Source organism: Phyllostomus discolor, chromosome 2 (assembly GCF_004126475.2).
Source record: "Phyllostomus discolor isolate MPI-MPIP mPhyDis1 chromosome 2, mPhyDis1.pri.v3, whole genome shotgun sequence".
Classification (NCBI taxonomy): Eukaryota; Metazoa; Chordata; class Mammalia; order Chiroptera; family Phyllostomidae; genus Phyllostomus; species Phyllostomus discolor.
In genome coordinates this window covers 168,195,253-168,220,695 of record NC_040904.2, presented here as the reverse complement: position 1 = coordinate 168,220,695, position 25,443 = coordinate 168,195,253, and the positions used below count along the sequence as shown (strand labels likewise).

The window sequence follows — 25,443 nt, the reverse complement described above, 5'->3', positions numbered from 1 at the left end:
CTCTCTCCCCCACCATGAGTTCTAACTGCACGCAGCCACCACCATGGCTGACTGACTGCAATAGGGGTGGAGGGTGCTAGATCACCAGCTCAAGTGGGACTGGAGAGAGAAGCGGGGGGGGGGCTGGTTCCCAGGGAGAGAAGCTGGAGCAGCTGGAGGGCTGGTCTTCCCAGCCTTCCCTACTCCTTTACCAGATCCTGCTCAGCCTGCTGGAGTCGTGTGCCTCCCTGGTGTGCACCCCACAATGTAGAGTCCTGACCTGGCCCCCAGCCTGCCTCAGTCTTGCACAGGGAAACTAAGGATGAGGGGTAAGGGTGGGTAGGAGTATGTGTGTACTTGAGAGAAAGAACTGCCCCTTCCATCCTGTTCTGCCCTACAAGGCACACACATTGCCTCTGTGCTCTACCTCCCTTTAGGTAAAGGAGTATTTTAAGGGCTTGATCTCACGCTTCCTTCTCCCAGCCATCCCATGAATTCCTCCTCCCATCATAGCTCTCCTGAAGCTGGGAGCCCCGCCGCGCCCCCCCCTCCCCCCCACCACACACACACAGCCTGGGCTGCCAGGATGCCCCACCCCTGGGCAGTCAGGGAGACAGAAGGCTACACCCCTCAGAGCTAGAGTCACTGTGATCTAGAGCCTCTCCCTCTGCGGTGACACAGCCCAGTCTCTGGGGCCTTTCACTCCAAGTCTTTGTCCTCCTGCCACCCCGGGCACTGTTCTCCTGGGGAGGCCTGTCCCACCAGGCTCAGAGGGGTCCTGCACAAGAGACAGAAGCAGCTGGGAAGCTGACGGGCAGCCTAGGCTGCAGGGAGATTCACAAGTCACCAAGGTCCTGTAGGGACCAGGTGTGACCACAGAGAAAAGGAGAAACACTGATGGGGACGCCAGCCCTCACCAGGCATGGCCTTTCACACAGGGCTGGTCTCCCTTGAGTCCGAGAGGATGGGGTCGGGCCGTGGCAGGCTGCGGTCATGCCGAAATCCTGACAATGTGTTTAGAAGAGAAGAAAGCCATTGGGAGTCCTGACTCATGAAGACTGAGGCTCGGCCTTGTCCTGATTGCTCAGCTCTGGAAGCTTCTGTGCCCAGTGGTCCTCCATCTCCACCCTGGGCAAGGGAACTGGCTTGGTTACCCCGCCACCTGCTCCAGCCCAGGTTCTCCCTGGGGAGTGGACTCTGCCTGGCTTCACCTGAGGTGATGCTATCCCTCCGTCAGGCTGAGGACACAGGATTGCCCACAGCTGTCATGTCAGCTGTGGGGGCAGCGCTGCAGTTTCACTGGCTTCACTGGCTTGTCACCAAGAACTGGACTGAGATCACACCCATCTTACAGATGGAGAAACAGAGGCAGAGAACTGTTCATGGACTGGCTCAGATTCACTTGGAAACCTGAGGTTTAATCCCAGTTGTGCTGCCTCCTGCTAAGGTTCTGACACTTTCTGGAAGCAGCTTGCATGCATCTGTGAGCACAGGATGAAGTATGGCAGTGTAGGGGTGAGGGGGGTGGGGCGTGTCCAGCCTGAGCCCTGGCAGATGTACCCGCTGAGCAGGTGCAGGGCCAACTTCCTTTATGGGCCCTGGAGCCTGCTACTCCACACCTGCCCCAAGCTCACTCCCAACACCAAGAGGTCCCTCTTGGGCAGACAGCACACCACCTCCCCCAGCCAGGCCCAGGGCCATGGGGGGGCAGAGGGGAGAGACGGGTCCTCCCAGTAACTGGTCCCCAAGGGACATGCCAAAAAGAGGACTTAATGCTGACAGAGCCTGCTGGGAACATTCTCACCACTGATGAGAACTCCTGACTTCCTGGAAGCCTGTGAGGCCTCAGCAAGGGATGGACTCCCCACAGAAGCCTACACCTCAGCGTCCTCTCTGACACTGACCACCGCCCCCCCCCCCCCCCCCCCCTGCCAGGCCTTGATTCAGTGTGAGCACCTGGGGACAGGCCAGGATGAGCTCCAGGCCAAGGGACAGGAAGTGGAGCCGGAGGAGGCAGTGGGAGGAGCAAGTTGTAGCTGGGCTGTCCTAGTCCTCTCAGACCCCCATCAGGAGCCGAGGGTTTCCCTGGTGAGCGGGTGACAGGGGCTCCCGGCTCCAGCAGGTGCGGTGGCGGGGGGTGGGGGGGGTGGCGCTGGATCTGGACAGCAGTCAGCCACCTGGGAGCCCTGCCTGGGTCCTGGAGACCACACTCAGGCTGGGGAGCTGCACCGTCAGCACCCCCCCACAGGGCTGGGCTCAGAACACAGCCATCTGTTAGTTCGGGGTAACAATAAGGCTCTTCAGGGACCACCGCTCCAGAACAAACAGCCTTGACCACACCCAAGTGTTTATCTCCTGTGCTGTGGAAAGAAAAGCAGGACCCGCCCTCCCCACACCCAGCCCTACCCCTGCCACACACATGCCACACTCGTGGAGACAAACCCCAGGGGCCAGGGGGCGCTGGACAACAAAGCCATAAGCACAGAATCCGGAAAAAACCTGGTGTGGAGAGCGCTCTATTGAACACAGAGTCCCAGCGCCTGCTCTGCTCTGCTCTCCCACCCGCTCCAGGGTCTCTCTGCCCCCCATTCCTTGGCACGGGCCCGCTCATCACACTCTGAGGTCCTCCTTGGCCGACAGTCATCACAGGGGACAGCTGCCTCCACGCCGCCAGATCCAGGGCCTCGAGCCCGCTTCTCGGAGAGCCCTGCCCAGCTGTGGCCAGCCTGTGGGCCCCGCGGCCCGGGCGTGCCCTGGCTTTCCAGGCGGGAAGTGCCTGCTGCTCCGGCCCCAGCCCCTCCTCATGGCTCCAGTTCCCGGGAGAGGCGGGACAGTTCCCGCTGGTTGTCAATGACCTTCAGCTGTTGGACGTAGGCCCAGGTGCTGCTGGGACTCCGGGTGCCCAGGGACTGCTCCGAGCCTGGTGGAATGAGGGTGGGGGGGCGGGGTCAGTTCAGGGAGAGCACAGACACCACTGGTAGAGTCCATCCCTTCCCCTTCCAAGGAGCAAACCGGCCTTCTTGCCCTCTGCCATCTACCCTGCCCTTCGGCTGCCCCGCCCCCCACCGGTCTGGGGGCAGGAGAAAGGCAGGCCCCCAAGATTACATATAGCATAACAATACCTATTTTACGAAGTTTGAAAACAATTAAAACTAAAGAACATTTTGTTGTCATATATATATGTATATATACACACACTTAAAATGAGGCATTTAAAATATATATGTATATATGCATATTTACAAAAACAAGAAACCAAGCAACTCAAAATTCAGGATCACAGTGAGGATGGTGGGAGGCCAGGGGACAGGAGAGGGGACCGTCACACAGAGAGAAGCAGAGTTGACCACGTGCTCGTGCTCGGCTGTGCAAGAATGTTCCCGACACTATCAGAATAAACACGCACGTGAAGGAAAGTAAAGGGCCCATGATAACAGTGTGACCGGGACCGTGGAGCGTGGTTAATCCCATTTCATGCAACGGGGGGCCGATTTTTTAAATGCAGGCCGGGAGCCAGACGGCCTGGGTCGAGGCTCTCTCGCTAACTAGTGCGGCCTCCTGCAGGTCACCTCAGTACACCGGCCCGCTGGCGCACCTTTACACTGGGGTGACATCCCCCTCCTCCTAGAGGCGTGGTAAAGTTATCAGTGAGTATCATACATGTATCATGCATGCAAGCGCCTACACATGCCAGCCACGGCTAACTCGGCACCCACCCTGCCCCCACTTACACGTGGAAATCCTCGCCATCTGGCTGTCCTCGTGGAGGTGGGAGACGCGGCTCCTCAGTGGTGAGAGAGGCACTGGGTGGGGGGAGAGGCGGGGGTTAGGGAGACAGAGCCAAGCCCCACAGGGGATGCTGCGGGGGGCGCCCACGCAGGGGACCAGCCTTCTCACCGTAGCCGTGGCTTCGGCAGTGGTGCAGCATCCGCACGGCTCTGGCCATCATTCTCTGTGGACAGAGCGAGGACACGAGGCCTGGCCTCAGGGCAGGACCCTGGCCTGGCCTGGCATGTGAAGCCGCTGGGAACCCGAGCTCCCTCTGAGCAGGGTGCTCCCAGAGACTAGGAAGCTATGAGAGGGGGTCACGTCTGCTTCTCCGAAGCACAGGCAGAGGCCCAGCAGGAGCCAGGACGTGGGAAGAAGAACAAAGGTCCAAGAGGAAGAGGCCTGGGAGGGGCTCCCCTTGAACCGTGAGACAGTTGAGGTTGCCACCCCAGCACCCCCCACAGCAGGCCCTCCCGGATACAATGGGGTTAGGCATACTATGTTAACATAAATATTCACATTCACATTATTAATAACTGTAGAATATTTCCCACGCCCTGCTCCCTTCCAAGGTCATAGTCGTGTCCCCCAACCCACTCCAGTAGTAAACAACCACTCTCCTTGAACTCACCATCTTCTCAAAGTTGATGAGATTCTCCACCAGGGTGTGGTTTCCCTCATGGATAAAGGTCATGTCTGCAAAGAAACAGATTTTGCTCAGAGGTCTCCAGACGCCTTCCCCTTTCGGCAGCCCAGGAAAGGTGAAGGGCCTGTCCTGCCCCCGCACGGCCCTCTCCCTCTGGCTCCCCCCCGACCTCCTGGAGTATTTCCTTGTATCTCTTCGGCCTCAGATCATAGGCCATGTAACATCACCGATGTCTGCCTGCATGTCCTGCCTCTGCTTCTGGCCTGTGAACACCTAATTCACCTCTGTGCCCCCACCCCAGGCGTCAGCACAGCGAAAGTACTCCAAGCGGGCTGGGTGGACGTACAGACAGGCCCTGGAGCGAGGAACAGGACGGAAGCCGGAGGGGAAGCTCCAGCCCTCTTACCTTTGAGGAGAAGGGGCATGAAGGGGATGACAGGAGGGGAGAGCTTCGTGAGGGCCAGTCGGTACACTCGGTGGTTCCAGGAGGGGTCCTGGGGGGAGCAGTCAGTGAGACGGGGGTCCCCCACTCCACAACCCGCCACACAAGGCACAGCTCAAGGCCCCGCCCCACCCAGAAGAGCCGTATGCCCATCCCCGCTGGGGCTCAGCTTCTCCTCACCCCAGATCTCACCACAGCGGGCTCTGCCGAAAGGCTGTGTGTGCGTGCGGCTGCCTGGCCTCCAATTAGCCCCCAAGGGAACTTCATGGCTGGTAGCCACAGCGGCCCTGAGTTTCCATGGGTCTCTCTCTCTCTCTCTCTCTCTGCCCCTCTGTGCGTGTGTGTGTCTCTGTGTCTCTCTCTGTCCACCGCCCCCTCCCCCAGCAGGTAAGCTCCTTTGAACCTCTTGAGCCCCATGAGGTGAATTTTTTTCTCAAGAGCTCCGAGAGCCATCCTGAGAGAAAAAAAACACCTCTGAGCCAGTTCTCTCAAACACTGTCAAAAACTTCCAAAACCCCAACAGTTCCTGGCAGCTGAAGTTCGTCTCCTCAAATCCTTCCTCACTTTTTGGCCCGGTCTGGCCCACAGGCGCCTGGAGTGTCCCGAGGGCCCACTGACAGGCCCCTGCACGCTGCGGGTGCTGGAGCTAGGGCCTGCTTCCCGAGGCCTGGGGCGGGGCGACTGGGGCCCAGCGTCCCCCTGCTGCTCCCCTGAGGCCTCAGACCCAGGGCCGGACACCGGGTGTGTCTGTCCGGTCTTCACACAGGACCTCAGAGCCACAGCAAAGGTCACCACCCCCCAGTGCCTACACATCCCGAAGGGTACGACACTCTGTGTTCCACCCCCATGATGCTCAACACCAGCTCCCTGAACGTGTGCAGAGGGAACCAGGCCCTGAGGCCTGTACTCACCAGCAGCCTCTCGAGGGCCGAGTACAGCTTCCGGATTTTGTGGGGCAGCCGCTGTGAAGGGGAGGGCGATGCAGACGTCACTGCTCTGGGGCAGGAGCCATGGCCCCACCAGGACACCCAGGATGGGCTTGCAGCCGGACCTCAGGAGAGAGTCAGCTGGCGGGGGAGTGGCGGGGGACCTGGCCCCCACTCCGGGTCACACCTACCTCCCAGGTTTGGGCCAGGCGGCTGATGGCCGAGTTGCTGAGGCCAAACATGACCGCAAAGAAGGAATTGAGGTTCTTTTGTTCCTTGAGGCTGACAGCAAAAAAACCAGAGACCCTCAGGGGAAACAGCCATGCCCACAGAGCCCCATGTCAACACAACAGCCAGGCCTAGCACCCACCCATACCCAGGCAGGCCAGGCCAGCGCTGCCTCCTCGGGGACTGGAACTGGATGCGGTGGGGAGGCAGAGGTTCCAGGGGACCAGGGGATGGCAGATTTGGCAACACGCTGACCAGGGACAGGATGGGGGCTCAGTTAAGAAAAAGTGGCCTAGGGCCTCTGCCATAGACCCCCATAGACCCCCAGGCACTCACTGGGCTGCCAGCTTGATGAACTTCCTAAGCAGCTGGGCCCGAGGGCCGGGTATGGGGCAGAGGCACAGCTCCGTGGCCACCCAGTACTGTAGCTCATTGAAGCGGCGCATGAACCGCTCCAGGTTGGCGGTGGTGACGTCCCGCAGATGCTGGGGGCCCAGCACATAGTAGATCAGCTCTACCTGCGTGGGGGGTAGCACAAAAGATCAGCACATGCCAGGCGGGGGGGTACCCCACCCCCTGCTGTCCTCCCCTCAGCTCTGCACCCTGCACCTGGTGGATACTGTTGAAGAGGTTCCAGTCGTGGTCCGTCAGCTGGCCTGCCAGGTCCTTGGCACTCACCAGGTCCAGCCCCTCAGCAGAGCCCACAGTGGGCCCCAGCTGCTCAGGGTGTGGGGTCTGCAGGTAGGACAGTACTCAGAGCGGTGCCCAAGGGACCCAGAGGAAAGAGATCAGGTGGGAAAAGAGAGTTTGGGAGAGACTCTGTACTGGGATCAGAAGAGTGTTGGGGTGGGCAGGGGTGCTGAGGGAGTGAAGGGGCCTTTGAGGATGGGACTTCCCAAGAAGAAATCTTCCTGACAGATCCCCAATACTGAGACCCCCCCTTGTAGGGCCTCTACCCCCTGGGGAACCCCTAATGGGGGCAGGCCTTCCTCTTTCTCCTTGAGAGCTCCCAACCAGCTGTCCCCGCCCCCACCCTTTGGGATACCCCATCAGCTGAGGCCCACTCTTCCTATTGCCCCTTCAGGCCCAGCAGCAGCCAGACCAGGCCCCCTCCCTCTTTTCTGTGACCCTCCCTCAGCACCCATTCTTACCACCCCCCAAACACAGATGCTCCCTGGGTCCTGGCACCCTGCCTATTCCTACCAGTTCATGCACTTCCTGTGGGTTGACAACAAAGAGCCGTTCGTTGAGCCCCAGGGATGTGGCTACACCACGGGCATCTGGCTGCAGGCCAATGGCATCTGCAAAGAGAGCAAAGGCTGCACTGGGTGGGAACAGGGAGCAGGGCCAGGGAGCAGCTGGAGGCAGGGTAGTGGCCCTGCTGCGGGGGCTGGGAGGTTCTTCTCCCAGGATCAGGATTACATTCCTGGGCCAGTGCTCTAAACACCCAGGTGCACATGCCCACGCATCCACACACTGCCCAGGGTAGCACACCTGAGGAGGATGAAAGAGGACGCTTAGTGAGACAGGAAGACCTTGGGCAAGATGGGAATCACCCTGAGCCTCAGTTTCCTCCTTTGTCAAATGGAGACAATAAGACTTGCCCTGACTATGCACAGTCAAGTTAAATAATTTAAGTAGTGGCTAAAAGTATATGATACCTTTCATAGTCCTATGAAAATTGGGAAATGCCTTAGAGAAGGCTTGGTGTTGATTTTCATCAGCTCATGTGGACTGGGACTGTGCTTTAAGTCACGTTTGAGTCCTCATTCCCTAGACCAGTAGCTTCCAAAGTAAGGTAGGCTTTGCCATCCATTTGTCCAGGAAAAAATATTAGCTCTTCTACTTAAATTTGTTTTTTCTTATCTGTTTTACAACTCTATTTTGTGTGCCACTTTATAGTTACATAACCTTAGTGTAGGAGTTCATGTGTATGACTTATAAGTAAATATACACAGAGCAAGGGGTTTATAATAAAATATTGGTTTCTGACAAGATGTCAATAACTGTTGGCTTTGGGCAACTGCAACTCTCCAGATGGCCACCAGAGGGCAGGTCTTCCAGAGCACTAATGGGCACAGGTGACTTCATCCTTTCTACCCAAGTCCTGAAGGGAGGTTTTGCTTTTCTGCCTCCACTCCTTGCCACTATTCTCTGGATGTCTCGAATTCCAGTCTACCCTGGGCTCCAGCTGTCAGGCCTGTGTGGCATCCTTCACAGACAACTGTTTTTTTCTTAAATGTCCCAAGTTTTTCAAAGGCAGGTCTCAAAAACCCATGCTGCCACGTTCTGAGCACTGACTTGGTGCCAGACCTCATGCTCCATGCTTCACACACGCCATCTCATTTGCTAGTCACAGCAGACCTATGTGATAGGTCCAGTTATGGCTCACATTTGACAGACGAGGAAACGGAGGCTCAGAGAGGTTCAACAACTGCCCAGGATCGCACACCTAGGGAACAGTGGATCTCAGGCTCCAACACAGGTCTGGGAGTCCGGTCGACACTCCTAACCACCACGCTGCATTATCTTCCCTGCCGCAGCACCCCGAGCTCCTAAAGCATTGCTGGGCCACAGCTGATCCTCTAATACATTTGCTGACTGACAAGGTGAATGGGCATGAGGGAGTGAAGGGGCCTCTGAAGAATGGGACTTCCTGAGAAGGCATCTTCCTGGCAGACCCCCAATATTGAGACCCCTCCTTATAGGGCTTCTACCCCCTGGGGAACCCCTAATGGGGGCGGGCCTTCCTCTTTCTCCTTGAGAGCTCCCAACCAGCTGGCTACACTCACGATGTGAGCTTGAGGGAGTTGCTTAATCCCTGTGAGCTTCAGTTTCCTTGTCTGGAAATAGGATAAAAGGACCTATCTCGTAGTATTGTTACTGGACTAAATGAGTATGTATGCACGATAATAACAGTAGTAGCAGCTAATACCCAAGGAGGGCAGTGTGCCACACACCATTCTAGACACTTCCACAGATGAGTTCATTGAGTCGTCACAGTTCCTCCCTGAAGCAGGTACCCTCATCATGCCTGCTTTACAGGTGACAAAACAAAGCACGGGGAGATGAAGCACCCTGCCCAAGGACACACGGGCAGAGAGCTGAAGGGCTGGGATCCAATGTGGGTGGCAGGTTCCAGAGCTCATGCTGTTAAGCACCACACTTAAAGCACTTTGAAGAGACATCATCAACCTCCCATATTAACATTGATGATGATAAAGATGATAATGATTTTAATTGGGGGAGCTGGGCATGGCTCTAAGGGGGTTCCCGCCCGTGGGACCACCTGACTCAGACACACAACTCACCACCCGCAGAGTTGACTTTCACCAGCACCTGTCCCTTGGTCCAGCCATCCTCCTGGGCCAACGCTGCCATCACCTCTCTCACTGACGCTGTCACAGGCAGCTGTAGGGTCACCACGGAGTGGTCTGGCCGGCAGATGTCATAGGGGACTGGAGAGGAAGACCAAACTGAGCTGTGGGAGGGGCTGCTGGGTTTCCCCACCCCAGGAGAGAGAGGCAGCCAGCAGTGGGTGGGGTCCCAAGGAGGCAGGCAAGGGTGCTAAGGAGAGGCCTGGGTAGGCACACGGCACACAGCAGGTGGGAGACCCTGAGCCAAGCAGAGGGAGAGGCTGGAACTGATGCCCCAAGGGGTATAGGGTACCATCCTTGGCCTGACACACTGAGGTCAAGGGTGACCATAGCAGAGTATGGGCCATGTCCTGGCTGGCTCAGACCACCAACCTTTGTCCCCAACTCGGATGGTACAGTTGCTGCTGGGAAGGGGCTCATCCTGGCTAGGGAGCCAAACAGGTATGTTCCGGGCCTGAGAGGAAAAGAAGGTGAGGCCGGGAGGACACAGAGGGGAACATGCAGGGCCAGGGCGGGGCCTCGTCACTGGGAGCATGGGACCTGCCCGGCATGCAAACCACCCAGGGCCCTGCTCACTGAGTGAACCCAAGCCAGGTAAGACCCTGGGACTGAGAGGGGTGGGGCAGGGCTAAGGCGGAGGGGGCGCCCCTCTGCAGTGTGTCAGCCCCCACCACCCAGGCCCAGAGCTGTTCTGATGGGACCGTGCCTCGGCTGGTTTTCTCCTCCCTGGCGTCCTTTGGTGCCGTTTGCTAGGTTGCTGTTTGCTACATGCCAGGCTAAGGACACGCTTTTTCTAAGTACTGTATTTTGATGTACTTTTTTGCCCAAATTTTTGGGAGAAAATAAGGATGCGCATTATATATGGGTAGCACTAATTGGTTACCAGTACATAACATTTCTTGTACCTGGTATCTGTTCTTGTGTTTTGTAATTATCTATGATGTAAAACTTCTTGTACCATCATATGTTCAAAAACAGATTCTAAAATTCCTTTATAATACAAAAAAACAAGTATCTAAATATAAGTAAATAAATAAATAATTGGATTAAAAAATTTAAATGAAAGGTTTTTCTTCTGAAAGTTTGGGCCAAAAACATGGCTGCTTATTATGCATGGCAAAATACAGTATTTAAATATTTAGGATAATCCTTTGACAAAAATGTTATTGTTGTTGTTGTTATTCCCTCTTTATAGATCAGATAAACCAGGCTGAGAGGTCAAGCACCACGCCCAGGGCAGCACAGCTGCTGAGTGGCCCGGGTGGAATGCTCACCTGCGCCTCCCTACTCCACCCTCTCACCTACCAGCACTCGGCTGTGTGGGCTGCCCTCTCCAACCCCACAACCCCTCCTCCCCGGGCCCCAGCCACAGCGGGCTGAGGGGGCAGCCCCTGCTGGGCAAAGGCCCCCTACCACAGCCCCTCTGCCTGCCCAACTGTTCTCCCCAACCCCTGTATGAACTCTCGTCCTCCTTGAAGCTGAATGTGGCAGCTCAGGTTAGACCCAGACCATGATTCACCCCTGGATTTCCCAGTCTTAGAGCTCTCCTCTGAGTTCCTCTCCAGCAGCCTCACATGCCATCTGCATGTGAAAGACTCTTAAAACCAGACCACCGGTGCTGAACTCTCTTCCAAGCCCTGGCCTCAGATGCCTCCTGGATCCTTCCCCGTCTGTGCTCCCTCGGCTCCCCTCGTCCTGCCTCTCAGACCTCTCCTCCTGGCCGTTCTCCTGGGCTCAAGGCTCCTGCCTCACCCACTTCCCCACCGCCTGTCAGCGTGTCCTTTGAAGTGGGTCTCCCTGCGTCCCCCTCCCCAGCCCAGGCCAACCCTCCAGTGCCACCTGCCCACATCTCCTCACACCTTATCTACTCCAATGGCCCAGCCATTCTCCTGCGCCCTGACCCCTCCGGGGCCTCCCTGCCTCCTCCTCCAATCTGCCTGACCACAGATGAAGCTTCCTAACCTGGCTTCAAAGCCATCACTGTCTGCTGGATAAATGTAGGCTCCCTAACTGCCCTCTGCAAAACACAAATCCAGTCTTGTCAATCCCTGGTGCAGACACCTCCAATGACTCGCACTGCTCTGAGGACAAGGACCAAACCCCTTGCTACGGCCCACAAGGCCCTGCATGCCAGGCCCCTGCCCGCATCCTTGGCTCCCTCTGCTGTCCCCTCTGGCACTCAGGTGGGAACAAGCTTCACCCACAGAAGAGAAGGAGCCCATAAGCATCTTCGGCAGGGAGGAGGGGTGATGGGCGAGGTGGGAGGGGCAGCTGGGGATGGGGACACCAGAAAGCCCAGGTGAGGCCTCGGGATTTTATTCCCAATGCAGCAGTCCCAACCTACCTTTCCAGTCCTTTTCCCCACCATTACTCAACCAAATCTCAGCTCCAGTCACCTCTTCTTGTCCCCCTTCCCCCCTGGGCCCTGCCAGGAACAGCACTGGCTACCTCTGACTCCTAGCAGGGTCCTGCCTTCCTCTGGGCTCCCAGCATGGCCACCAGGAGCCGCTGGGCCTCAGAGGCTGCCTCAGGCACCATGCCTCCCCTCCCAGGCAGCAACCGCTGACTGGCTCTAAGGGTGAGGGTGGGGTGAAGGGTTGACCTTAGACCTCTGTGTCCCCATAAGACCTGGCCCCAGCACCACACAAAACCCACATGAGTGCCAACCCCGACCCGAGGGTGTGTCTGTGGGGGAAACCTTCCTCGCATTGCCCCTGAGATGGGGGACGAAGGAGGGGCTGTGCAGTCCCAGAGGAGCAGAGGGAAGAAGGTGGGGGGAGTGGATTCAGAGCGGACACCTTTATCTGAGGAGACGCACTCCCACAGCCGTTCTCCAACCTGTGGAGCAAGGGAGAAGGGAGGTGAGACTGGAGGCCAGCGACCCCTGAGGGCCGGACACCCCAGGGCCAGCAGCAGGGAGGTGCCCCAGCTCTGGATCCCACCCGCCCTCACCCGAGGCTCCAAGTTTCTCAGGCTTGGTGAACGTGACCTAGAGAGGAGTGACCCTGGGGCTGAAGCTGGGGCCCTAGCTCCCGTGACTTTCCGAGGCCAGCGGGGGAGGGGAAAAGAGTTCAAGAGGGAAGTGGGCCCAGAGGTCAGATGGATCAGTCACCAGTTCAGGTAAGCGTCCCCACGGGAACGTCTGGGAGGGGGAAGCCGAGCTCTAGGATATTTACTGGGCAGGGCCAGCAGGAACTGGCACTGATAGAGCTCGGTCATAAACATGTGCCCGATGGAGGAAGTGAGAACAGCAGGTGCACTCGGGACAGGAGAGTGACACAGAAATGACAGCATAATGTGCGAGAATGGCTGAGTGCGTGACGTGAGGGCAAACAGCGAGGGGACCAGCGGGAACAACTCATTGAAACGAGCAGGACCAGACCAATGAGCTACCACAGACAGCACTCGCATGGTGTGCTCCTGTGCAAGGCCCTGCTCTGTGCCCCGAAGGGGTAATAACTCATTCCATGCATGCGATGAGGTGGGTGCTCACTCAGATTATAGACAAAGGCCTGAAGCCCTGAGGAGGCTGTGGGCAATGTGCTCAGGGCAGCTCAGCTGTAAGCGGTACAGCCTGGATTTAAAGGCACGTGTTTGAGTCCAGAACTGGTGCTCTCAGTTTTGAGTCACTGCGGGTCATGCACGTTTGGCTCTAAGTTAACTCAGAGCCAAAGCATCACCTGTGGTGTCGCCGCCTCTCTGGCCACTGCTCCCGAAGCAGGTTGCTAAGCCGGGCATCCCTGCTCACCAGGTCTGAGAGTTTCTGGGAGGAGCCAAGATTCACTGAGATGCTGCAGCTGTGTCCACCTGGGCAGCCCTGTCCAGCCCTGCCTCACTCCCAGGTACCTGGAGAAAGCTGCTGGCCACAGGGTCAGTGTGGAGCATGGGGCCATACAGGGCTACCCACTGGCTAACCAGCCGCAGGATCTGCTGTCTCTTGTTGCAGATGTAGGTGTTACGCTCCTGCTCACTGCCGCCCGCGGGCTCCGCATGGAAGGTGGGTACCAGTCAAGGAAACCACAGCATCCAACTGAGCCTCTCACCACACCTCATGCAAAGGAGGGGCAGGATGCTGACAAGCCGGGCCTGGCACCAGCATGAGGCTGGTGCTTTGGAGGTTTTGGCACAGCCATGCCATGAGCAGTTCCTTCGCCCTACTCCACACAGCGTCCTAGTCACCCTGGGGCCGGAAGGATATTGGTGCAGGAGGGCCGCGCAGAACTGGCTGCTGGGCATGAAGACTCTGTGAGTCAGGAGGAAATCACTGAGGAACGTCTCTGTAGCAGGGGAAGGGAGGAGGAGATATGTGGGAGGTGGGACTTCCTAGGTCAAGACCACTGTACACAGGTACACGCACAGCTGGAGTGTCCATCCCCCAATCCCACATGGTCAAGGTACCACCAACGCCCAGCCCCCGTGACTGCATTCCCTACCCAAGCCAATAGCTCAGGAATGAGGACTTCCTGATGACTGGCCCCACAGACCAATCCAGCACCCCACAAGATCAGACGCAGGTGCCTGGCTGTCTCCCAGGTTGGGCTGACCACCCGATGAGTCAGAGGGCAGGTAGGTGTCTCCTGACGCTACCTGTTGGGTCATGAGCATTGGAATCAGGCCTCGTGGCCTCCAACAGCAGTTCTAGGATCTTCTCCGGGGTCCCAGACATCACCGTATACCTAGTAGAAATGGCAAATCCATGCCCCTGTGCCGCCACTCCCCCGACCACAACTAGGGCAGATGCCAGGGACCAGTCATATCACTCCTCTCTGTTTGCCAGCCATGCCCCATCTTGGGGTGTGGGAGTGGCTGGTGCAGGGGGGTGCACCTTAGTCCCTGGATATCTCTCCACCCTCAGAAGGCCAGCGGCCAGGGGTATGACACCGAGGAAGTGAGTAAAGCCTGGTAACAGGAAGGAGAGTGGGTGGAGAGGGAGCTCGGTGGGTATGTTACCGGTTCCTGCCTGGGGTTGGGGGGCAAGAGGAGCCAGCGCCCTGAGAGGTTCTCTCCAGCACCAACACCACTTTGCCGTGTTCTTCCAGCCTCATGGTCTTTGCTTCCACATCCTGGAGAACAAGCCACACCCAGTGCTCAGCACACACCACTGTTTCTTTCCCCATTTCTAAGGCCTGTCCTTCCACCCCCACCCTATTCCAAACCCTGAGCCCCAAAAGGGCCCTCAGCCCTTCTCCCAGCCCATTCAACTCCCCAGCTTGGGTCTGCTCCTCGCTCCCATCCCTCCTCAGCCTGAGCCCCTCCTCTGCTTCACCCTTCTGTGGTTCCAGCCCTCCACTACACGGCCCCCACCACTCTGTAGCCCCACTGCCCCCTGGTCTCCCACACAGAGTGGGGTTCACAGGGCTCAATGAACCTCATCGGCATGCTGTGGGCCTCCTCACAGGCCCAGGGCTGTGCTCCCACCTCCAGCAACTGTCTCTGAGCTTCTCCATCTCCTCTCTCTCTCTCGTGCCTCCTCACAGGCTCTCTGGTCCTTCCTGCTGCCCCACACTTCTCCAGAGAACTGTCCTGGCCATGTCCCTTGCCCTCCCCATCCCCAGCAGCAGCACCTTGATGATACGGTTGAAGTCCTGCTTGTCCACTCGGAGAAAATGACAGTTGTCTTCTCGCAGGATGATGGTGGCTGCCCGGGGCGCATCGTTCACCAGAGCCAGCTGTCCAAAGTCATCTCCCTCGTGCAGTGTGGTCACCAGCCCCTGTAGCCAGGTCTTAGTCACAGCCCAACTGCCCAACCCCCAGCCCTCGTGGAACAGGCCCGTGTCGGGGAGAAGCACAGAGACGGGAGAAGACCAGGGTGATCAACAGCCTTGGGCCCACCAAAGGCACTGCCCATGAGGGCAGGAACCAGGGAGTGGTTACCCCCCAGGAGGCTGGGGAAGAAGGGAGGACTCACCTTGCCATGGGTCACCACATTGACAGATCCCTTCCAGATAATGTACCACGAGGTGCCCTTGTCCCCCTGGCTGAACACTGAGAGGTGCACGGATCAGACACGCCCTTGGTACCCACCCCTTCTCCTCCGTGGCCTCCACCCACACCCATGTCCCTGGTGCCCAGCTGCCTGTCAATGGCCGACTTACACACAGTCCCTGCCTTGCTGTGTGGCTCAAAGAGCAGGACCGCCGCTAGCTCCCGCTTCACCTGGGGGGCAGGGAGGGGAGGGTCAGTGGGCACGTCCAGGGGCCCAGGGCCAGGTTAGAGGTGAGGACCAAAGACGTGAGTGCTCAGGGGCAGGGAGGTAGCCGGTCAGTCGGCCTGGGATTTGGCTGGAGACCATGCAAAGCAGGGAAATGGGCTAAGAGAGGCAGAAGAATCTTCACACAAGGATGCTGGAAGCAGGAAATCAAATGGAAATTTCCAAGCCATCGGCAGAAGGGGAGGCGAGTATCTGCCGGCCCAGCAGCTGTGCCTCCTCAGGGTGCTCACAAGAAGAGGAGGCCCTGGGGAAAGGGCAGGGCGGGGCCTGCGGACTGACCGAGTTGGACAGGCGGGCCACGGCCTTGATGTGCAGCAGCTCCTCAAAGATGAGCTCCAGCTCCTCATCTGTGCGCTGGCCTGGGCTGCAGGCAAGGAGGGCAGAAGCAAAGGATGAATTCTGGGCCCAAGGCCGGGGCGCAGACCACTCACCCACCGAGCACAGGTCTGGGGTCAGCCGGTGCCTCAGCGAGGACTGTCATCACTAACGGTCAGCCATTCCCAAGTGCACGCTGTGTGCCCAACCTGGACGAAGCGCTGCATGTGCAGCATTCCAGTCCGCCCTCACAACACCCCCATGACGTGGGCATTCTCGCTCTCCTTTGAGAGAAGAGGAAGCCGGCATGGAAAAGCCCAAGGCCACCTAACTAGTAGCTGGCAGAACTAGAACATGAACCCAGACCTGCCTGAGGACTCCAAAAGCCACCCTCTCTCAGCCATCGCTGCCCCTCAGAGGGGGCGGGGTCTTCAGAGGCCATGTACCCCACATTCTCAGTTGCAGAGGAAGAAATAGGTCCGGGGGGAAAGGAGGGCTCAGACCACATAGCAAGTCTGTGGCAGAATGCAGATCAGAGCTGGGGCTTCTGATCCAGCCAGGGTCCTTTCCCTCAATGAGAAGCAAGGGATCCCCTTGGAGAGGAGAGTGAGAAACCAATGGAGTCTGGGTGCCATGTGGGACCTGGGGCCAGGGGGCGCAGGGTGCAGAGTGCCAACTCACGGCTTTCGAAGCGCCACAGTGAGCAGGGCATCAGGCCCCCGCTGGGAGAGCAGGGCCATGGCCTCAACCAACTCCTCCTCCAGCTCATGGACTCCTGCAGGCTCCAGCTCCAGCCCCGGGAAACGGTAGAACTGGGTATCTCGGTCCTGGAAGGTCCAGTCGTGTTTGACTGGGAAGAGGCCCAGGCGTGTGGGAGGAGAGGAAATTGAGGCTGTGTGGGTATAGACTGCAATGCCCACCCCTCCTTCCCACAGACGCCTGCTCCCCAGGCCTGCCCAGCCCCGGGTGCCCTTCCCTGGGCTCAGGCTCACCATGGCAGAGGGCCCCTTCATCGAGCAGGACCTGGCAGATTCCCACAGCTTGGCTCCGTGAATGGACCCCAAGCCCCAGGGCCAAGATCCCATCCACCAGCTCCCGACCTGAGCAGCACTGCCTACAAGAGTCGAGGGGGACAGGGAAAAGGAAGGAAAGTCAAATGGCAGAAAGGGAGAGGGAGGAACTCTCCATCCGAAAGTCATCTTCCTAGGCTTAGCCCCAGTGCTGCTGGAAGCAGGGCCAGGCCCAGATGTCTGGGACAGAATGAAAGCAAGAGAAAACAGAGCAGACGGGCGAGGAGGCAAGCAAGGCTTCCACTCACCGATAGAGTCTAAGGTGGTGCTTTCGGTCTCGGATGAGGTTGGGGCAGGTGGCCAGGAGATGTCGATGCAGCTGCTTCCCAGCCCTGAGCACCCGCTCTGTGGACGCCTGGGGCGGGGGGTGGGGAGAGCATCTGGCTCAGGCCCTGATGCCCAGGCCGTGCTGCCCCCTCCCAGCTCCACCACCAGGCCTGTACCTGCTCCAGATTCACGCTGAAATCCAGGGACTCCTCGCTGTTGGTGAGTGGCGTCTGAGGGCGAGGGGAAGGGTCCACAGGTCAAGGCCAGGCCTTCAGACCCAGCTCCTGGACCCTGCCCCACCCCCATCTCCCACCCCAGCCCAGTCCCCAACTCCAAATGTGTCCATTTAGCTACTAATTCAATAAAGACGGTCTCCCCCTTATCTGTGGTTTTGCTTTCTGAGGTTTCAGTCACCCATACTCAACTGTGGTCTAAATGGAAAATTCCAGAAATAAACAATTCAAAAGTTTTAAATTGGGCACCATTCTAAGTAGTATGATAAAATCTCCCTGGGATGTGAATCACCCCTTTGTCCAGCATGTCCGCACTGTATAAACGCCCCACCGGTCAGTTACTCAGCGTCCATCTGGGTCATCAGACCCACTGTTGTGGAACCCCAGAGCTTGTGTTCGAGCAATCCCTATTTTACCTAATAATGACCCCGGAGTGCACCAGTCGTGATGCCAGAGGTTTGGGCATGCCGAAGACTAGCAGTACAGTGCTTCCTTAAGTGAAAAGGTGTGTGTGTGTAGGGAAAGCACAGTGTACACAGGATTCAGTCCGGTCCCTGGTGTCAGGCGTGGTGGGGGTCTCGGGACATAAGCCCTGAGATAAGAGGGGACAACTGTAAACAAATACTCACTGAGTGCCCCACATGCCCGGGCATCACCTCTTCCCCACACTGCTACTGCGTCCCCGGACACCTCAGCACTTCCCCCCAGAGGAGCAGCCCGCGATCCCACTTCTGCTCACTCAGGCCCAGGTGTGCCCAGGCACCCAGGTACACTGCACCTAGGAGAGCACGGGGACCTGAGAGGCCAAGAAGTGAGTGGCTCAGGAGGCCTGGAACACCTGCTCCTGGGCTGGGGCCCCAAGGCCTGACTGGGGAGCCAGGGTCTGCGTCCGACCCCGGGACGCCGGGCAAACCTCCTGCCCTGTGCGGGCCTGGGTGCCGCCTGCAAGTTAACACAGACCTTGGAGCCACGCTCCTGGGTTCAAACCCCTCCTCCTCCACTTCCCAGCAGTGTCACTGAGGCAGGGAGAGGTTAAATATAATTTAACCTCTCCCTGCCTCAGTCTCCTTGTCTATAAGATCTATAAAACACTCCTAATACCCAGTTAGGCTTTTGGAAGGATTACGTGACTTAATGTACAGTGAATGTTCAAAGCACTGCCTGGCATATGGTTGTATGTACATGTTGGCTATTATTAGTCATCTGTGAACAGTCACAGGGCAGCTGCTCGCTCGAGAGCCCTTTTCCTTTCTGAGACGCTCCTGCTCGTCCTCAACCCCGGAAGAGTGAGGAGGACCTGGAAGTACATGGGACTGGCTCTGGAAGACCGGGCTCATGCAGAAACATGGGTTAACAAGGTCTCCCCTCCTTTTGTATTAATCATGCCACCCACCCTATGTGTCCTGGGATGGTGGCCGTGAAAACCTCTCCCGCCCCTGCTCTTCTGCCACCAGAGAACTGAAATGTGTGGACATCTCTGGACAGGATACCCTACCCTGTAAGAGCCCTCCCAATGGCAGAGCGCTTTACAAAGCGCGAGCACCTCTGTGATTCCCTCTGATCCTGTATTAAACAGGGTCAGATGTGAGCTAGGCGGGGCAGGTCATACTTGTCTTCTTTGATTTATGAGGAAACAAAACTCTTGAGGTGAAGTACTAGGTACCTCAGTCATACACACTGGAGACAGCCAGAGAGCCGTGGATCAGCTCCAGTTCCTACCAGAAGTGCTCACATTCTTGGTCTCGCTCCACCCACCACACCTGCCGCTTCCGCTTCCTTCCCCCTCCTTCTCACCAGCGTTCTCCTGCCTTCTCATCTGCACTCAGGGCCCTGAAAATGACCTGGCTGGGGAGCTGTGTACGACCAGGCCTGGGGCCTGAACCCTCTTCCCTGGTTCTGGCATCTTCCACCATGTGCCAGGCAGACGCCGGAGGTCTGGCATGCGTAGGCGCCTGGCCCAGCGCTGGACGGAAGTCACTAGGTGTCCCAAGGGTATCCCTGCCTGGGTCATGGGGCCCAGCCTGGTGCCAGACACGGAGCCCTAGAGACTTAGCAACAGGAAATAAGGAGGAGGAGGAGGAGCCAGGGAAGGAGGAAGGGCAGGCATGCTCCTCAGCCAGCCCCTGGAACAAACAGTGCTGAGTGCTAATGACTTGTTGTTGTTCGTGTCAAAATGCCCAGGTGGCTCCAGTCCCTGCCCCAACTCCCTTTGGTGCCCACGACCCAGACTCCAGCACACTCTCCCTTCCTGGTATTATTCTGACCCCGAGGGCACATCAGGAGGGGAGGTGCCAGGTCATGTGGCCAGGCTGGTCACCACCCAGATCCCAGATCCACAGGCCTTGCTGAAGCCATTTCCGGCCCTGCCCCAGGAGGTGGGCGTGAGGGTCAGACGCTGGGGGCTCCGGCCTGTACAGCTGAGGAGGGGACCTGAAGGCAGCCCTTTCATTTTGCCAAGGAAAGCAGGTACCCAGAGAGATGAAGTAATTTAAACACTGCTTAGAAATGAAAGATCCTTCGAAAAACTGCTACCGAGGCTGACCCTGAAAGTAGGTGTTTGTCTCCCCTTCACACTGGAGAGGAGGCTGCGAGGTTACATAAGCAGCCCCGAGAGTAGGTACATGTGAGCCCCAGGAATCACACTGTGCCTGTCTGGTCCCAAAGCCCATGTTCGGAGCCACTCTGCCCTGCTGTCTCCGTGGCAGCTGCCCCACGTTTCCCCCACTGTGCCACGGAAGTTGAGACAGTAGAGGTAGTGTGCCCTCAGGAATGTTCCCTGGGCAAGTAGGCTTGGAGAACCCTGGGCAAAACAAAGTTCAATAGGTTTGTCACCACAGTCCCTCTGGGCCCCTACCATGTTGGGGTGGGGGTGCTCTTCAGGGACAGTGGTCAGTGTGTGGGGTCTGGGTGCAAATCCTGCTTCACCCATTACCCGCTGATTCTGTGACCTTGCGCTGCTCATTAACCTCTCTGTGCTTTGGTTTCCTCAGCTGTACAGCGGGGTTGGTGGTGAAAGCGCCTATTCTGCAGAGTCAGCACGAGGGGCCGATGAGGTAGTACGAGAGAGCACTCGGAGCAGTGCCTGGCTCTTAGTAACTGCTTAGTAAATGTTGAGTAACTTGATTAATCTTTATTTCATGATGGGCACCTATTACCTGGACACTGCAAGACATGGACCTTGCCTGACCCTGTCCCTGACCTGATGACCCTGAGCGTCAGCTTAGGGATTCTCTGTAGCAAAGAAGTAGCAGGTATGAGCCAGGGTGAAGGGCCTCGCCCACCGCCCCCTCACACGCCTTCATAGGAACGACTCAGGGTGGAAGAGGGGTTGTCGCTAGCTCCCGTGGCACCAGCGCCACGGGCTGACCCACCCTCCCTCCGTGGGGCTGACTGTCAGAGCCCCACTGGCAGGGCAGGCACAGAGCGAGGCAGTCACATGGGGCCCTGTCTGTCCAGTTCCATTAGGCCATGGCTAGACTCTTCAGGCCAGAGCTACGCATGGGCGGACAGGGACAGGATGTATGCGGTGGGGTGACGCTTTGGGGTGTCAGTGTTACCATCTGCAGCAAGAAAAAGTATACCATGAGCTTGGACTCTGCAGCCAAGTTACCTGAGACTGAAGTCCAGCTTTGTCTCTTAGCAGCTGTGCAACTCTGGACCTGTCACTTAGCCTCTCTGTGCCTGTTTTCTCATCTCTAAAATGAGACGATGACATTGGCATCTGTCTCACAGGGCTCTTGTGAGGGTATTTGATACAATAAAGGCCATATGTGTCGTAGGTACCCTCATAAGAGTGCCTGGGACATAAGTCCTAGATAACTAGCAGCTGCTCTCATTATTTGGACAGGTTGAATGAGTTAGAGCACAGTGACACCACCCCCACAACAATCACTCAAAGAGAAGCATCCCCAGGTGTCTCTGAGCTCACAGGACCCACCAGAGGTCATCCAGATCTTGCCCCTGCCTCGAGACCAAACGATCCCTCCTCCACTGGTTCCCAGACACCAGACAATCTCCTCGCCCCTTTATGTTTTCCAAAGGAGAGGTTCTTCCATTCCATTCATCCCAGTGTCACCTTTGTCAGAGTTGGCAAGTCCTCTCTGTATCTAACCTCAGGCCTTCCTGGTGTAATCTGCTTATATTTTCTCTTGTCCTGGTCTAGCAGGAACAGAAAGTGCTCTCCTTAGGCCTCAGGAAGTTGATGGGCTCCCCCTTGGGTTTTTGTTTTTTAATTTTTTTTTAAAGATTTCATTTCGTTATTTTTAGGGAGAGGAGAAGGGACCGAGAGAGAGAGAGAGAAACATCAATGTGTGGTTGCCTCTCAAGAGCCCCCTACTGGGGACCTGGCCTGCAACCCAGGTATGTGCCCTGACTGGGAATTGAACCAGTGACCCTTTGGTTCACAGGCTGGCACTCAACCCACTGAGCCACACCAGCCAGGGCAACCCTCTCAGTTTTCTATGAGGTTTTCCATGAGGTAGGTTTTCTATGAGGTGGGCATGGGCTGCATAACTCCCAGCACTGCCCTCCTGGGACCGAGCACTCTACCCCCTCACAATGTCCACCCTTTACCCTGTGTGTGCACACTCCCTGCCTGGCACTGTCCCTCCTGTGAGCTCTTCATGGGTCAAAGGCATCATCCAGAGATGAATGGTGCAGCTTTACAGGTGCCCAGAGTCTCAAATACAGACACAATGGGCTGAAACTACCCCACCTCCATTCCCCAGAGCCGGTCATCAGGAGAGGGTGGGGCCCCTGTCCCAGCCCGAAAAGTTCCCTCTGATCACCGATTCCCACCTGCCCCCCTACCTGCCAGGGGAGAGGCCTTGTTTCTGTGCCTTTGACCCCATTTATACTCCAGTTACCCTCACCCCACCCTTCCGGCCTCCCCAAGCACACCAGGGGTTGGAGGCATCAGGAGACAGGCTGGCGGCCTCCTCTACCCGCTCCCAGACTTTGGGTCCCAGGGGATCTTCCAGTGACCTCATTGTCCTAGCACCTGACCTTTCCTCTGCTCCCCACCTTGCCTCTGCAAGCTGGGAAGGGGACAGGAAATGCACAAGTAATTATAGCCTCAGAGGGAAGGAGGGAGGGAGTGTTCCAGCCCATTGGCTCCCAGCAGCAGCTACTGCCAGTGACCTGGAAGGGGGGGAGTTAGGCCCAGAAGTGACCAGCTCCCTTGTCCCCTCCAGGGCCCCATCATGAGCACCCGGGCCCAAGAGGCCCCTTATCTGGAAGACACTGGGAAGGAGGGCTTGGGGGACTGTCTCCTGGAGTCCTCTCTCAATTCTGATTGCAAGATGACCCCCCCCCCATATTGGTGGGCCTCCGTTTTCTCTACTCAGCCTCAGGTTTTGGTAACTATAAATGGCGGCTGAGAGAGGCAGGAGGAAGGAGGCAGAAGGTGCTGGTCATTGTACTCAGTGGGGCTTGCCTGTAAGGGATAAGCTCTCCCAAGTCTGTCACCTGTTCCTGCTTCTCCTCCACTTCTCCCCCCCCTCCCCAGTATCCAAGTGCCCTCCCAGTACGCCCACACACAGGTGGGCACACACACTGTATCTTAGGTGAAGTCACTCTGTCAAGTCTGAGTGGTTGAGGAGAGCTGCTCTGCCGATTTGAAACCTGCAACCATTACCCCCCACCCCCGCCCGGCTCTCTCCTTCACCCTTGCAGCTCCGCGCTGTTCTCCACTGGCAGGCAGGGCTCCGGTCATCTCAGATCCTCTAAACTTCTCAGAATCCTTCCCTGCCCCACCCCAAAGCCAGATGCCAAGCAGTGGTCACATGACCACCTCACCCCAAAATCGAAAGGCAGAACTGGTGCAGCTCAGTCGCTCATTAAGAGAATGTTGCCACGGTGATGTGTAGAGAATGGTAACCAAGCGTACCTCACCCCTGACTTGACCTGGTCCCCAGTATTTCACTCATGCCTTTCACCCCCACCTAGAGAGCACACAAGCACCTAGCCCAAGGCACACAGAGGTGATGGATAAATGGCAAATCCCTTGCTTCTTCCCTCCGTGTTAAATGGGGGCTCTTGGATACCACACACACAGACGCACTTGAGGCAGCTGCGTGAGCCACCCATGCACGCCGAGGCTAAGCTGCCTGACCCACTGTCCATCCGGTGGTACGCCCTACAGCCCCAGAGCAAGCTGGGCCGCCTCCAGCATGCTTGTGCTCCCAATCCACACCTCCCCCTCCCCGCACACCTCGCCAGCCCTGGTCCCTAGCCTGGGGGGGTGATGGGCACTCACCCAGCGAAGTCCTTGGATGCGGCTGGGGCGCTGGTGCTCAAGAAGCAACTGGTAGGAGCAGCTTCGGGGCCGGTGCATCCTCCTTAGCACCATGTTGAGCAGTGTCCCGTCTGGCACCACGTCCGGAAGGCCTCCCACCTGTGGTGCTCCCAGAGCGGGACTGTCCTCCACAGTCAGGTCCACCTGCCAGCGGCTCTCACCTGGCCAGCCAACCTGTGAGGAAGGGAGGAAGGCGACCAGCCATGGGGCTGAGGCAGCTGGACCAGGGCACAACTCCCCCAGGCAGCACCACTTCCTTAGAATCCTCTGCACTGAGCAGGCGGAGGTGCTGCAACCCTGCCAGGAGCTGGGGGAGGGACAGGAAGACCTTCGCTGGGGCCTGCCGGTCTGGCGCACTTAGGGGTCTCCCGCTGGCTGGCGGGAGATCGGCCCTCCTTCCCGGTCTTCTTTGAACTTCTGCCCCACCCTGCTGCCCTAGTCCCTGCAGGGATATCCACCACCTCCAGTTTGAGGCTATAGACTCACTGGATCCCCCAGAAATGCAGCTTCAGCTCAAACCCTTCTCCCCTCCTCCCTCACCCCTGACCAATCCTCAACCCTCTCTCTCCAACCCAAAATCCCCATCGGGTCCACTTCCTCTCCTCGCCCCTGGCCCCACCTTACCCACCTTCATGTTCCTTCTCAAGCTCGCCCAGCCGTGCAGGCTCTAGCAAAAGGCTGGGGGGACCCCCAGCGAGTCCTGGCCAGCTCGGAGAGGAGGATCCTGGAGGGGAGCGGGCTCTAAGTCCCAGGCGCAGTGACCAGGGCCAATTTCTAGCTCGACCGCCTGCCAGAGCAGCCAGAGGCAAGGCTGGGAGGAAAGGCTCCTCTTGGGTGGGTAGAGGGCTGAGGGGTCGGGGGGGATCCCCCCTCAGAGACAGGAGCCCCGAACCTCCGCCTCCGTCCCAGACGAAAGAGCCAGCTGGCACAGGGCACTGAAGCGAGGCTGCAGCTGGCACTGGTCCGGGAGGGAGCTGTCACACCCCCTGCACTGCCCGCCCCCTTCCCCTCCCTGACTGGCCCAGGGGGCGGAGAGGAGGCTCCCCGCCTTACAGTCCGGAGGGTGTAGGGGATGGGGCGGCACGGGCTGGAGGGGAGACCGGACTCTCGGGTATGCAGAGCGGGCAGGAGCCACAGCCCTGAGGAACCCCAGTGGGGAGGAGCGGCCTGGGGGGTGTACCGAGGCCGCGGGGTGTGTGCCGAGGCCGCTAGGCCCAGGTGACCGGGTAGGGGCGGTGAGTGGCTGCACCGGCCGCCACGTGGCCTGGAAGAGAAATGCAAACAAGGAAACCGGGGGGAAGGAGGAGGGGGTGAGTCATTGTAGCCCCACCCGGGAGGGAAATCCGGGCTGGGGCCGCTTCCCGCGCTTCCCGGCCTGGGCGTCCAACCTCCTGTTTCGGTTCAGGTTCTCGAACAGCCCAAGAGAGGGATTCGGCTGCTTTCCGGTGGGGAATCCCGCTGCCCAGCCTCCCACCGCTGCGCTCCCATAATCACAAAACATGCCCCCACTCCCCGCCCTACGAGCACACTCGGGGCGGGCGCGGTTGGGAAAGTTGAGGCTGGAGAAGAAGGAATGCGCCTTGGGATGGATGAAGCTGTGGCTGAGCTTCAAGAAACCAGGGGGTTTTTGAGAGCTACGCCCCCGCCCCACCCCCACCGCGCTCCCTGGCGGCTGTGTGGGTGGAA

The 25,443-nt window shown here is 58.0% G+C and overlaps 1 protein-coding gene across 1 annotated transcript; it reads right to left on the bottom strand.

Annotated features, from left to right (window-relative positions):
- Window positions 1–2,477: 2,477 nt before the first annotated feature.
- On the bottom strand, window positions 2,478–25,145 carry RAPGEF3 (Rap guanine nucleotide exchange factor 3). Its single transcript, XM_028532126.2, has 28 exons — window positions 24,386–25,145; window positions 23,719–23,931; window positions 17,406–17,459; window positions 17,211–17,317; window positions 16,885–17,006; window positions 16,574–16,742; window positions 15,857–15,941; window positions 15,462–15,522; window positions 15,275–15,351; window positions 14,931–15,077; window positions 14,317–14,429; window positions 13,954–14,042; window positions 13,565–13,643; window positions 13,213–13,363; window positions 13,047–13,129; window positions 12,165–12,204; window positions 9,739–9,820; window positions 9,301–9,447; window positions 7,193–7,290; window positions 6,599–6,724; window positions 6,326–6,507; window positions 5,953–6,043; window positions 5,747–5,797; window positions 4,800–4,887; window positions 4,379–4,443; window positions 3,877–3,931; window positions 3,711–3,782; window positions 2,478–2,899 (listed from the first exon to the last, which is right to left on the bottom strand). Exons 1-28 carry the CDS (start codon window positions 24,389–24,391, stop codon window positions 2,781–2,783), a joined length of 2,772 nt encoding a protein of 923 aa, XP_028387927.1. The 5' UTR covers window positions 24,392–25,145; the 3' UTR covers window positions 2,478–2,780.
- Window positions 25,146–25,443: the final 298 nt, after the last annotated feature.

Bases quoted from the DNA above. Each gene is read 5' to 3' on its own strand.
- RAPGEF3 (XM_028532126.2), bottom strand. The intron at 7,291-9,300 runs GTGAGTTGTGTG...CTCTCTTTGCAG, and splicing joins GAAAGTCAACTCTGCGGGTG to ATGCCATTGGCCTGCAGCCA. The intron at 6,508-6,598 runs GTGCAGGGTGCA...CCCCCCACGCAG, and splicing joins TCTTCAACAGTATCCACCAG to GTAGAGCTGATCTACTATGT.